The sequence below is a fragment of the Thunnus thynnus genome, chromosome 14 (assembly GCF_963924715.1).
Source record: "Thunnus thynnus chromosome 14, fThuThy2.1, whole genome shotgun sequence".
Lineage (NCBI taxonomy): Eukaryota > Metazoa > Chordata > Actinopteri > Scombriformes > Scombridae > Thunnus > Thunnus thynnus.
This window is the reverse complement of record NC_089530.1, coordinates 24,136,787-24,152,014: the sequence shown is the minus strand read 5'-3', so window position 1 is coordinate 24,152,014 and position 15,228 is coordinate 24,136,787. Positions and strand designations below refer to the sequence as shown.

Genomic DNA, 15,228 nt, shown 5'->3' with positions numbered 1-15,228 from the left:
AATGTTGTTCTTACAAGGACAATTACCCTAATACTTCGTTGGAATTAAAAACCTCATTACAGAGACTTAATTAATGATCTGGAAAGTAAAGGATATTAACAAAGTGATAACAGTGTTGTTGCATTTGCCACATTTAATCTACATGTTTCATTTATGCTCTCTTATACTCTCCTTTGCAATCAAGTAGAAAATGTCAAATTCATAATGAGAAACTTTAATTTCATATTACTACAGAGTGTTTTTTGACATTGGACAAATATGTAAGTAAAAATCCCCAAGGCACATCACTGTCCCTTTATGGTAAATGCTGCTATTACAGCATGCGGCTTGTTAGTAAAAAAGTCACTGATAAGCTATTGTACTGCCAAAAATTTAGTGCCCCAGTGACAAGGTTGCATATTTTTTGGAATGAGCTGAGAGGAACAGGGAAATTAATATGGCAGATAGCGAGCGGTGAGGACAGAAGTTAGGGCAATTTGTGTTCTTCCTTCAACTACATGACATTGAGAGGACCGTGTCTTTGGGAGATAAAGAAATGTGAGAAGTGTCATTAGTCTGGGGAGGAGAGAGTATTTGAGAAAGCAGTGAATAGAGAAGAAAATGGAAAGGTAATGTGAGGACGAATTATGAGTTTTCTGTAAGGAGAGAGGGATATAACAGGATAGAATAGCTGAGGTTCAAATGCTGTAATCTCACAAACTACTTTTACTCAAACATAAAAGAAAACCTGACTGAGGATTGTTCGGAGCTCATGTAATCATGTAATCCTAAAGGCTGGAGGACGGTGTAGTATTTTGGAGTAGGCTATACTTCACATTTAGATACACAATACCCAATATGAGTGATAGAAGAAAAAAAGAAACCGTCACTGCAATGCTGCTGCAATGATTAACAGGATTTCAGCAGAATATATGCGTATTTCACAGGGGACATGTAATATTTCTACCTGGGAAAATATTTATATTTCACACAAGCAGAGCAGAATTCAATTTAAACTAGTTGAGAGCTCCTATAATAGTTGTCAGGCTAATATTATAACATATTAGTCTGTCTTGTAGGATGTTTGCACAGCAGAGCTGAGGATTTGATAGTGAGAACACGTACAGTAAATGTCTGTGTAAGACTGAGAACATTTGATTTTCTCTAGGGCTTTATTAATGTGGATCAGTACTCTGAAGAGTAAATGCTCCTACAGTTGAACCTCATCAGAATGATCTAAGAAAATATAACCCTCAGTTTCCCCTCATGTTTACTTTTATACATTCAAATATAATGCTAGATGTTGGTACACTGAATACAGTGGGGAATACTACTTACTTGGATCAGACAGGATGGAGTCTGTCTTGGGCAGAAACTGGTCACAGCGGACTCCCTGGTAGCCTTCTCGACACCTAGTGGAGAAAAAGGGGAAAATAAATCATCAGTCAGTGAAGCTGGTTTGCTGAGGAACAAATGCAGCTGTAACTGATGCAAATGCAAGAGCTGTACCTCCTGTGTTGAGACAAATGTATCTACAGTAAGGCTCGGTCTTTGTGGAAGAGAGCAGAAGTGCAAAAAGTGCACCGTAAGCTGACGGGAAGAAATTAATGGTGTTGGTGATCTTTAGGGGCCCGAAACCTGTACCAAGTAAAGGAGACATCTGTCTTTTCAGCCAAAAATCACAAATTGGGGGCTGCAGTAAGATGAAGCATCCTGTCCCAATTAACTGAGACCCTGTAACCTCTCGCTCTGTGCAGCTAAATGAGTTTCAGGTTCTTTGCCTAGTCATAGGCAATCTCCACAGAACACAGCACCCGATGAATCAAAACCTAAAAGCAAAATGTATTAGATTTCTTTCATACGCTCGATGCCTAAGCCTCAAGCCACTAAGAGGAAGCTATTATGGAGAGTGCTCAATTAAATTAATACTGTAGTCCTCAAACTTTTAAGAAATATCAACTTTTGAATATGATTGGCACATTTGCGAAAGTGCCAATCAAGCAATGATGATTAAATCGCCGGCGAATTCTGAAATGTGCTCGGGCTGCGCTTCAGAAAATGTCCTACATAAAGGTAAAGCATTGAGAGGATGTATTTAATTAATTTCAGCTCAATAAGTATATCCTTATCAACATTTACAAGTGTAACTGTGGCTTGCAGGGTACAGAGATAGCATTGAGGCTAAGATGCCAGAATGTGGTATAAAGTCTAATTGGGTGCCTCAGTTGGTTTGGATATCAATCTTCGCCTCTGGCCATTTGTACCTTGCTTGTTGTTGTTTTTCTCTGTCTCACTTGAGGAAAAATCCAAGTCTGATACATGCAAATAAAACAGAAAGTTCACCAACAGCAGTAGCTTGTACTACCTCTGCAAATTTGACCCATTCGGTCACTTTCTCAACACTTTTCTTTTCTACCCAACCGACATCCCAGTTCCTCCCAGCTTTTACTCCTGTAGCTTTGTTTCATTGGCATTCCTGGAATTAATCTGTATATACTCTGACAAGCTAACAGCAGAGCAAATATACATATCCCAGTGGTCCTCGCTTTTTGAAGCCCCCCAACTGAGAGAACATCGACGTCCACCCAGACACAACACCAGGACTGTGTATAGAGATCAAGCTTACAAAATGATGTAGCATGGCATATCAAAGATTTAGCTCCATGCAGAATGGTAATGGTTACCCTCTTTTTGTCTTTCATCTACAGTGAGTGATTTTTAATTATTAAATGAACTGCAGTAGGCGGGGAAAGATGCACTCATCTGTGCATCTGCCAGCGATGTGCTGAAAGAACATCTCCCCTGCTGGGAGGGAAAGAGGGCAAATAAGTTGAGACATATGGTCTGTGACATTGATGAAGAGACCTCGAAATTTTACTTGAGTACATTACTTGAGTAAATGTACTTAGTTACTTTCCGACACTGCTGCAGCCTGGTATTAATTAGCATGCAGTGGTGAACTGACATTAGTTCATTACTGTAGTTTAACTGCAGTCTGAATGCAAATCAGATCTTAAAAAGCCCACTGCTGGCATTATATTCACTAGAGAGCAGGTCAGATTTCTGTGTTATGAATTGTAAAAAATGCTGGTTGTCATAGTAACCCAAGGGCATATTTTCTGTGCGTTAAATGCACACAGCATGTTTTTTCTCATTATATAGATAAAAGCTTTAAAAAACATCTCATTCATCACACCAGATCACCATGATGACAAGCAACAATGGCATCAACCACGCTGCTGACCAGGCCCCGATAATCTCATCATTTGTCAAAGTGTCAGTATTGCTGTCTCATCTCTCAAGTTTGTTGATCTCATCTCTTACTGTTGCGACGTGCGGTGCCGACATTGTGTCGTGTGGGAGCGAGAGAACGAAACAAACAAACAAAAAACAAACACAGTCACCTTGATTTAAAAGGTGAATCGCATTTCAAATCTCCTGCGGTCCAAACTTCAACACATCTTCCCGATCAGATGTTTCTATTCAGGTTCAAAGTCTAACGTGTCAACAGGTCATTTAAAACACAGATGGACTTTTCTCTGTGCTAAATGTGTGGTCATTTAACATCTCTCCGTGCCACTGTGACCTATAAGCTGCCCAAACTCTGACAGGAAGTGCACCGAGTGCAAGAGAAGAAGATAATTAAAAGAATAGAGGCTTAACATGGTGACAGTGTCTGTGTGTAATGCTCATTAGGGAGGACTGTGGAAGTAAACGGGAACATACAGCAGTGATTAAAATAAACAGAGTGTGGCAAAAAAATACTTGGAGGCGACAGAGAACAGAATACAATACAACCATGCACAAACAAGCATGCATAGCCCCCTGTTGTGTAGCCACGAGCGCCACAAAAACTGCTTTAATATCCTTCTTTACCATTTCACACATTTCAGCACTTTGCATTATATAAAGTTACTGTATCCCACAAACTCTGCTTTTCCTACGCCTTTTTTCTGTTCTCAGCAGAGATCAAAACACATCGGAGTGTTGCCTCAAAAAAGCTTGGAGGAGTGAATCTAAGAATGGTTGAGATACTGTCGGAGGGTTTTGAAGAGTTGCATGCCTTCTAATTAGCGCCACAGTCATTAATTAAAAGAGAACGGGAGGAAATTGCATGCATGTACTGTGTGTGTGTGTGTGTGTGAGCTTGCATACGTGTGAATATCTCACAAATGTACAAAGCAGCGAAGAGCAGGGGATAAATATAAATATTCCGCCTAGAGGATGATGAATTCCTGCAAAGTGAAGTGTGAGAAGACTGTCGTCGTTGCACAGACACACATGCATATGCATAACAGCATGTGCAGGGAAATATCACATTCCATTTAAGGAGTTCAAAAGTTCTCCATGTATGTGGGAAAACATGTTACATTATCTCAGAGCTGTAAACGAAATATTCCTGCTGAAGTTTCTTTCATGAGTAATACAGCATGCCCAGATTAGTGTTTGAAAAGCTCTGTTAACTTGACTTAATGTAAATAACTTAAAGACATTTTAGTCTAATTCGATGTCACTCAACATCACTGGGTGTGTTTACATCCACACACTTGTTAAAGAGGACATATCATGCACATTTTCAGGTCCATATTTATATTTTGGACCTCTACTGGAATATCTTTGCATGATTTACAGTTAAAATCTTATACATGTCCTTTATGCAGCCCCTCAGTTCAGCCTCACAGGCTGTTTTTAGCTCCTGTCCCTTTAAGGCCCCCCCCCCCCCGTCCGATGAGCCCACTCTGTTCTGATTGGCCAGCTACAGGGCACAGCCCCTTGGCTGACTTCGGGCGGCTCAGTAGATTACATAAACAAACAGCAGTAGTACATCTCTACATGTTCGAGCCTGAATCCGAACCAAAATAAGTGATGCAAACAACCCGAAGAACAACCTCAGCAAAGGCCACAGAACATCCCTGACACTGTCACAGGGAGGAAGCCCTGGCTTTTGACTTTCAGGGAACATTTTTACACATGTTCACCTCAAGTTCTGGACCTTTGACCATGTTTAACATAGACATCTGATATAACAATATGAACATAACAGAAAGCCTGACCTGTCCCCTTTAAGAATCTTACTCCTGGATTTGGTTTCATTCATTTCCCAGTGATGGAAACCTAATATCTAACCCAATATAATTCTGTCATCCTGTTTTTCTATATTGTAATTTTGCTATTTCGGTCTACTCTCTATAATACAAATATGTGATTAGTGATATTGGACTATATATATAAAACTGATCTGACCTCCAAGCTGAAGTTGCTTTCATGACTCATGCAAACAAGCAACAAAGAGCCTAAATTTGTGAATTTTTGTTTTGGTTTTCTCTCTTTTTCAGGATGCTAACACAGTTCGATTTACTCCTTGAAGCTTGACAGACCCACTACAGCAGCTCCACTGGTGCACTTGGGGATTAAAAGTGCCTTGCTCAAGGGCACCTTCAACCCACAAGCCTGCTTATCTACACTTTAGGCTGCAAATTATACATGTTGCTAATATGTAGCTAGCAGTAAAAGCAGGGTTTGAACGTCTGATCGGCTGCCGGGTTAAAACGTCTACACTTCCTTCCCCTTTATACATGTATAATATACTGTAGAGTATTACTGGATTACTATGTTGATCTTTACCAGAGAGGAGTGACATCACGACTACCCGTCGGCATACTCTGCAGTGCTGTACCGCACTGTTATTCAAACAAAGTGTACAATCCAGAGACTGAAAACAAGGAAATGAAGATAGATTTTTGAAATGTTCTTCTCTGTTACCCAATTGATATACTGCCCTTCCTGTTTTGGTACGAGGCAGGGAACATCAATCATGTCCACTGATTTCCCCCTCAGATACTAAAGATGTGATACAAATAGAATAATGAGGCAATTTGCAGTGTAAACATCAAAAGAAATATTAGAAACCCAAAACAACTGCTTCTCTCTCCTTGGCAGGGCGGCCATTTAGACCAATTTAATACAGTGCAGCCACACAGCATCGTGAGGCTCAACGCTCTATTAAGAGAAAATATGCTACAGTGCATTGGTCAGACTGTGACAGCTTGGTTCAATGATCCTCACATAGCGGGCCATTTTCTTGGCGTGAAATTCATTTTCGAGCAAAATGGCTGATACTCACGGTAAACTGGCCAACACATAACAGGAAATAGCTGAGGAAAAGTGTTGTTTCAGTCATGGTTGGTGCCTCACCTTACAATAAAATGTACTCAGTAAGGATTTCACAAGGTAAAAATCGCCACAAAACTCATACATCCCAATCTTAATGTGGAACATATTAAATGCTTCAACATTTCTGCATAATGCTAATTTATACTTGGACCCATTTTAACCGAAACATTGCTAGTTAACTTACTCCTTATGTGGAAACCAGATTATTTATTATTCCATAAAGATGCAATGTGATATTATGAAATGACATTTCTTGTAGTGATACAAACTGTTAGTAAAAGAGAGACAGATATGATCAAGGGAAATGTTCAGAGGGTTGGGTTTTTTTTTTAATAGTTTTGGGAGTAAACAGTCAATTAATCAACTAGAGTTTTAACTTTGAGCTTTCTTGATTCAATAAGACACTATCATGGCTACATCACACATGTACCCGGGGAATACTTTGCCAAGTTTTGATCTCATGATGAAAAACAAAACATAGTCCCATGTGTGACAAAAGGAAGCAGGTGTAGCAGATAACTTTCATTGTGCTCTTTTTAATTAGGTTTTAAACCAAGGTAATAAAGATTTAAAAACAGTTTGTTACTGTGGACACCGAATGAAGTCATATCGTTTGATGTATCAACTCCTAATGTAATCCAATATGTCTGCTCGGCTTTAATAGCAATTTGTCGTTCAGAGGTTTGTATAATCAGACCTGCAGACAAGGAAATACAATTGACAGCCCGGACTTCAAAGGGGGCCCGAGATGATTACTTTTCTGCTTTAATGGCATTACATATCTCTCACCCGTATGTGTTTCCATTCATTCCTCACTTTCTTGATGGGACAGAAAATTAAAATGAAAATCGAGCTTCGCTGGGTATCAAGGGAAGTCTTGTTTCTCATTTTTTCCCAGACGAGGTGATTGAAATGCATCTGGGGCACCGTGTCTAAGCCTTTATGAGAAGCAGGCAGGGTGTGAAACTATGTATGTATTGTATGTGTTGATGTGCATGTATGTACTGTATGTATGTACATATGTGTTGAACACATATGGTGAATATGCATGTCCATATGTGAGAAGGAACACAATCATTCCAGTACAGCACATGAGTGAAATAAACAATATGTTGCTTCCACAAGCAATCTTCTATAAGCTTATGTTAAAATTAATGAGTATAATAGTGAATGCAAATAAAAACCTGGTTCACAAAGATCTGTTTCACTGATGATAGAGTGAGGCTGATCCTAGTTTTTATACTGTTTTTCATTGTTTTTATTGTATTTGTGCATTATTCTTTCTAATGATATTCATTTTTTAATATGTGATTTCATTTTTTAATCTGCTTTATTGACAGATGAGTCTTGCTTTTTCTGTGTCTGTTTTTTTGGCACGCTGAAAGCCAAATTTTCCATGCAGGTCAAAAAACTGACTGAGCTGAACTGAACTGAACAAGTTATAGTACCCTCAGGTAAAAGCAAGCAGTGCTTTCATTGTAATCAAGGTCACTTGCTGGACAACTGACAAAAAAGACCACAACAGCTGAATTTACAGATCGCTTACAGTGATGTGGGTGAAGAGTCACAAGGTTAAGATTATTTAGAGACTGCAATAACCCCATGAGGACATATATCTCTATCTATCTATATCTATATCTATATCAATAAATATATAAAATACAATAGTTTTTTCCACAAAGCAAAACCGCTGGAGTAGACAGAGTAGAGCGTCTTGAAGCTGTAGTAGTTGTAGACCTATCTTTGTATATGTGGACCATGTGGTTTAAAAAACTCTGAATGCGTAGCAGATTAGTCCTACTCGTTATGTGCAACCAATTAATTTAGATATCCTATTTGAAGTCTGAGTGGACTATTTATTGGATATAACATATAATTTTATATCTGAACATGCTGGGTAGAATTTCTTCCTTGGTTCCTTGTGATCACTGCTAAAGTACTTTCAATTTGGTTTTCCTAAAGTGTCCGTCTCACGGTACCTTCAGGGGAAGTAGAGAGACTTTTTGGGAAGGTTTTTTCAGTTATAGATGATACATACATACACTCATGACTACTATGTATTTTAGTAAACAAGGACTGAGACAAAAACATAATTTCACATGAGATTGGAACTTTATTAGGTCAATGTGAACCGAGATAATTAACTCAAGAATAAATTACCTCTTGGAGCTCTCTTTCTAACAAACAGGAGGAACATATTCGCTGCTGAAGATGCTCTTGTGTTGTGGTTCGATTGTGGTCGGATATGATTCCAGTTTAATTTCTGCAAATGGCATCTTTGGGGTTATAATTACCACAGTAGCTTTTTGAGATGTAAAGAAGAATATGTTCATTTTGCAGGCAATTTAAAACTTAGTCAAATTAGATCTCAGTGCTGCTTGCTTCCATTATATCAAAGTGAAGGCATGATGGCACTTAAATCAGCCATATGCTAAAGTTTATCTCAACCCAAGTCAAGTCTGGTGTAAACTAGAAATAAATCATATTTTCCAAAATTTTAAAGTCATATTCTGAGAAAGTCAGAATCTCTGCTCTCTGGATGCTTCCAGTTGTTTTCCAGCGCAGCTTCTTTCGTTTTTTAAATAAAACATGCCTCCCACTGAATGTTGCATACATGCCATGGTGTCTGAATGTGCGCCCTTCTCTCCATCTCACCATGAGTCCTATGAAACCTCACCTCCATCTTGCAACCCTTTCAGCAGAGGCAGGAAGTTCACTCAATAATTCACAACTCTGCCCGATCGCTGATCCCAAAATTAAAACAAAACAAAAAAAAACACACCACTTTCCTTGATGTACGGTATCTTATATTTTATTCTTTTTATCTTGTTACCTCAGTTCCCCTTTTCTTTCCCCTGTTCCTCCACCTTTCCTTTACAAATCCTCTACTCTATATAAACCAAAAGGAGAACAGGGATAGAAAAAAAACATTAATGGAGGCCAGAGGAAGAAGTTTGGCACCACATACGTAATATGAACATCTTTTACCCAACTTGTTATACATCTGACAGTCAAAAAGAGACTTAAACTGGATTTTTAATGCTACATTAGCTCATCCAGCATCTCTGAGGCAGTCAGTAGCACCAGACAGCAGAAACGAGGAGACACATGAGAGACAACAAACAAGAGCAGCACTGGGTGGTTTGTTAATTTCAGACAGCTTAACACAACCCATATATGTTCTCCTGGCAGGCAGACCTCTTGTGATTATGTGCATAGTGACTGTCATGAGAAATCACAGCATTGTCAACGCTGTAATGATGAGTAGCAAAGGACAGCAAAGGACGACGGTTTCCGTTCTGTCTTCTATCAACAGACGGTTTTAGTTTCTGCTACTCACAAAGGTGATTTCTCCATACCCTTCAAGGGATGCTTGGATTCACAAAAGAAGTTATAATGGATTCAAATGGTGACCCAGGAAAAAAGTAATCAAAATGTCCATTAAGAACCACTACTGCAGCATAACCCATTTACTGTAACTGATGCTCAGGATGTCTCTAAATGTCCTCCCAAGAAAAACGACACAACAGATTATCATTGCCAGTGGCCCAGAATGACCTATTTTACATCCAAGTGACAGATGCCATCTAGCGGCTGTAGTAATTGAGACTGGAGCAAAGGAGGAAATCAGATGATGTTTATATATGAGTGAATATATAGCGACAGAGGGAGGAGGGTGGAGGTGGACGATTGGGTCAAAAAACAGTGACCTTTGCGACAGGAGACTGCTTTTCATTTCCTGCTTTTCAACCATGAGTGTCACGTGATTTCCAACTGTGAGTCAAGTCAAGACTGGATATAATTGTAACCATGGTGATGAAGATCACCTAACCTTGAAGCAGTGGTAACTTTAACCCTAACCCTAACCCTTTCCTAAAACCTAACCAAGTGGTTTTAATGCCTAAACCTGACCAGACCGTAACCATAGCGTTCATAAAACATCATTGTTTTTTAACAATGATTTGTGATGGTTTTGGAAAGTACAGACAAATGATGTTATACTGCTGATTACTGCTAATGGGGGTGTCAGATCGTGTTGTTCTGGAGCGTATGGACAAACAACGTATCTGGTTGTTTAATTTGGAGGACTTGATCTTGGTCTAAACACATATTTTAGCCAAACAGTCAGTCTCTAATGCGGTTTGTTGCACACAATTACATTCGCTTACATCGGACGCAAACGACAAATGTAATTGAAACTACATACTTTTATTATCCACGGTAACTGTGCCAAGTTGAGCCGCCGTCCTTGATTTAGAAGCAACCGACAACATTTTAAGATCATCTTTCAAGCCAACGGGGTGAGAGCGCTTACTCGAACATTTTTTCAGAAGAGTATTTCTTTCATTACAATGTTTCCCCCGGTCAATCATCACTGCGATATCATTCCCTCACCTAATCTCGTAGTGACACAGCAGGAACTGAGAGAGACAACAGCAAACAATGGAAAACACACACACACACACACACACACACAAAAAAGATGATTCTAGATTTACTCAGCAGGAGCAGATGGATTGTTCTGGCTACTTAGTAAAGTCCTCCCTCTACACTTCAGCTCTTCTCTCCAGTTCAGTAGAAGTCACCTAAGTACCTTTTATACTGTAGAAGACTATCATGTCACACTCTATAAATACATCCGTCTGTCTTATGCAGGGATATTGATACAGGCTGGAAATACCATTAACGGTAAGATAACACTTAAATCCTAACCCCTTATCTCTTTTTCATTCTGCCCCCTCTTTCCATTTCTCTACCTGTCTTTGACTTTCTCTCCTTATGAATATTAACACTTTATCACTTGGAGCACTTATCTCTGTACTTAATAATTCCCTCCTCCCAAGTCACTTTGATTAGATGGTTTGTTCGTTCTATCTACAGTGAGATTCGGGGAATATCTCTTCATTGCATCTGAATGTTAAAGGGGGCACTGAGGTACTTAGATCGATTAAATTAGCTGTTATCTCTGCCGCTGACAAGCAACAAGTTTTTACCCCATCCTCCACTCAGCAACAGCTACCTGTACTTTACGCACAGGCTTTCATATGAGATGTAATATCCAAGGACGATAATGGGTTTCTATGTCCAAGTCTTTCCAAAGTAAGTTCTTCAGTGCTGTTTTTTTTTTTTTTTTGTTCCCCCTCCAGTCAAAATGTGTTTTTGTTCTTGTTACTTCACTTGGATGTTTAAGCTTCACTGTGCAGGATGATGCATGTGCAGAGTTTGACACTCAAAGGCTGTTTTCACATTCATCTACTGAAGGGGAAAGTGTCTCCGTGCTCACTGAAAATCTTGAGTTTAAGACGTGGTCCGTTGTGATGTGGGAACTTGACGCCTCCAGTGCAGATACACTGAGAATAGACTTTAGTGAAGTATATTTGCTTATTCACATATTCTGGATTCATGAGGAGGAAGGAGATGTCATTTTAAGGATTATTAATAAGGTAATTGAACTTTTATTCCATGTCAGACACAATTTATTATTCAAAGGATTCTTACATGTCTTAAAACATGTCTGAAGGAGATCTTTGAGGAATTTTTTAAAGATCCCCTCCAGACATAAAAAATGTTGATATAAAAATAGTTTGAATAATAATCTGTCTGATGTGTTTTTTTCCCACAAAGAAGTTCAATTACTTTGTGAAAAATCCTTGAAATTACATCCAAACCTTCTTCCTCATTGAAAAATAAATAAATATGCAAATATTTTTCATTTCAAAAGTTTAACTGCTGGACACAAGATGTCTCCTACTTCATTGAAAATGTGTGTGTGTGTGTGTGCCCTGCTGGGCTTAATGGGTAAGTTGCATATTACGTTATGATTGGCTTCCACATTAGTGATGTCACAAACTCACGCTTGTCATCTCAGATTCAAGGGGAACGCAGAGAAACTTTCCACTTTCAGCCTCCTGGTCTCAAACTCTGCACATGAATCATTCTGCACAGTGAAGCTCAAACATCCGACTGTAGGAACAAGAAACAAAACACATTTTTTTTTTAAGAGTAACTGAAATCATTCACCCCTACTATGTGTTTACACGACTCATTCTGCTGTACAGTTTAAATCTAAAGAGATAAGAACTCCAGCAACAACTTTATTGTTTGACTGACGCGTTTCGGCTTGTGGCCTTCATCAAGGTCATCATAAAACACATTACAGACGACATTTAAATAGAGTAGTTCTTCTTTATATGACAAGTATTGCTGGAGTTCTGATCTCTTTAGACTTCTTTCCCTTCACCGTGCACCTTGGAAGTAGTTTAGTTTAAAATAATGCTGATTCAAAGCAACAATGGGATAACACTTTCCTGTTTTTGGTCTTTGTGGCATTACAGGCATAAGTTTAACCTTTGATGTTTGCATGTTTATCATAACTTTTCTGTAAACTATAATTCATTTTTCTTGTCCTCTGTTATAATCTGAAATAATGAGCGTTTCCACCTTCAGTTGTACTTGTTTTTTGACTGATACGGTGTTCTGCCCTTTGGCAGTTGAAACAAAGGAAAGAGTAAATAAGGTACCACAGGGGTGGCAGCTTTATCACATCCTAATTTCTGAAATTATACCAAAACATCCAAATGCCAGGAGGAGGATTTATGCAGGAGAGTGTGTGGTTTGTGTTGAAGAACAATACTCTCATGAAAGCTTTGACCTTTGGACAAAATTAAGCAGCAGAAAAGACACTCAGGGTAATCAGATAATTAAACTCACCCCTTTTGGCTTCTGTTTCAGATGATTTTGTGTCCCTTCGGAAATATTTGCTCAGTGTGAAAGTGTCACTTGCATGCTGCTGATACCGTTAGAGGGCACAGCTAAGAAGGAATTTGCCAAGGATAATACTTCACAAAGGAATTTTAAGTTATAACCTTCTGGAAACTGGCAGCTACTTCATCTCCCAAATGTTGGTGTTGGGATTTAAACGCTTATGCATGTAAAATGTAATTTCACAGGCTGAAACAGTGTGCCGTCGCTCATAGGAAACATCAGTCATACTGTGTCCTGAGAGCAGCTGCGAAGACAGTTGATATTAGATTAGAAATAAATCCACTGATGCGGTGATAAGAGGGACTCTCATTTTGCGTCTTTGCTTAGTAAACAGGAAGTCAAACTGTTCTCTTTTCTATAAATCAGTGGACAAAAGTGCTCTTTGGAGTCAAAGGCCGTAATGGATGCAGACTGTTTTTTATTTCTATATGTTCCATTTGTTGCTTGTGCACAAATTTCAGTTGGTACTTTTACTGCAATGAGAAATTCACTGCACTTTTAAACATCTAGTTTGACATCCTGCTAATTTTAATTGTTTGAAATTTGCAATTGTGAACAAACAACTGATATAAATGAATCCATACATATATATATGTATATATATATATATATATATATATATATATATTACCACACACTGAAATGACTTTACTGTGACTGTGACTACTGTCTAGTTGAGCGAACCTGAAGAAGCTACAGACAAAACATGTTGTTTGCTCCTAATAAAGTCACAGTAAGGTCATTTCATTGTGCCGTGATTCATTTTGATCTTCACCTACAATGTTCCTGCGACCGACCAACACCTGATTGCAAACACTGGCTGTGCATGGGGAGTTCTGTTCACTCATATATATATTTATTTATGTTTAATTCATTGTTAAAACTTTAGTTGCCACATGTTTCAATTAGCTAATTAAAACAACAGTTCTGCTGCTACAGTACAAAGTATCTCTCCTCTCTTTAGTTCATATAAGAATAAGATGGATAAGAAAAAAAAAAAGCCACAAAAAACATCAACAAGCTAAAGGAACCATTTTGTCATTATTTCTGACCTGAAACACTCGAGTGCATGACCAGCTGGATTCAAAAACTTCATAACTAGGAAGAAGCTGCTTACATGGAGCACATGAAAGCGGCATCATACACACTGCAAGCCAATTATTTTTTAGAGAGAGTGAAGCAGTCCGCATGGAAACACAGGGAACGGCAAAAAGAAATGCTAGCAAGACAAAACAGATGCTGTGATGTTTTTAAAAAACTAGCAAACAATAGTTCCTGTCAAAAAAAAAAAAAGTGAGAGTAACTGTTTAAATTGGTGAATGTCAAAAAAGTACAAACTGCACTCAGAGTTCTGAGAATATGAGAATACAGGCCATCTTGAAATGATGCGTTTAAAGGATACGTCCACAATCTGTCAAGTCTGTCTGAAAACAACAGTCAGGTGTCCAAATAAACTTTGAAACAGGTTTATGCTCACTGTAATTTTTTTCTGCTGTTTATACTGGACATTAGAAGATTCCCTCCAAATGATCTTACAATGTAAGTAATAAATCCAGTCCTCGTTTAGAGCGAAAATGTGTTTAAAAGTTTATCTGAAGCTAATATGAAGCTTCATCTGTCTGAGTTAATCAAAGGAAATGGACAACGACCATAGTTACACTCTTTTTAGTAAAAAGAAATTCTCTCTTTGTGTCTCTACAGTGTTTTTGTGTTCAGCTGCAGTGAAAAAAAGAGATTATTTCGCACTAAAAAGACAGTAACTTTGAAATATATTGGCTTGATTTGACTAATTTGGACAGCTGAAGCCTCATATTAGCTTCAAATAAATGTTTACATACATTTTTATACAGGAAGAGGGTTGTGGATTTTCACTAGATGTATTTAAAGTAAAGAGCTGCCATGATAGTTTTTGTTATTTCGTTTACTTGTGGATGTATTTTTAGTATCAAGCATCCGAGCTTTAAAGAAAGCGCCACAAAAGATTGTTGTAATGGATATAATAAATCATAAAAAAACATCTCTTTCTGTACTTTATCCATGATATTCGCATATGAAGCCCCACTATCTCTGGGCAATATGGAAGAAATTCAGTTTAATCAAAACACGACCCGAGGCTACAGAAATGGATTATACAACAGGGCATTGCCAATTTTCCAATGATTATTTCCCCATGGCGATGATTAAGGACTTTGACGTACACAGCTCTCTAAGCCTGAGAGATAGATGTCAAACTCATGGTAAAAACAATTATTATCACAGCAAAAGTCTATCCATTTCCTGAGCTACCACACTTGACAGGTGTTCATTTCA

General features: G+C 38.4%; 1 protein-coding gene across 2 annotated transcripts in view; it reads right to left on the bottom strand.

Annotated features, from left to right (window-relative positions):
* LOC137197313 (pro-neuregulin-3, membrane-bound isoform) overlaps positions 1-15,228 on the bottom strand; it is a 380,681-nt gene that overhangs the window by 74,457 nt on the left and 290,996 nt on the right. For both annotated transcript variants that reach the window (XM_067610645.1, XM_067610646.1), the window contains exon 3: positions 1,318-1,391. In XM_067610645.1, coding sequence (XP_067466746.1) covers positions 1,318-1,391 — 74 coding nt within the window. The remainder of the gene's footprint in view (positions 1-1,317; positions 1,392-15,228) is intronic.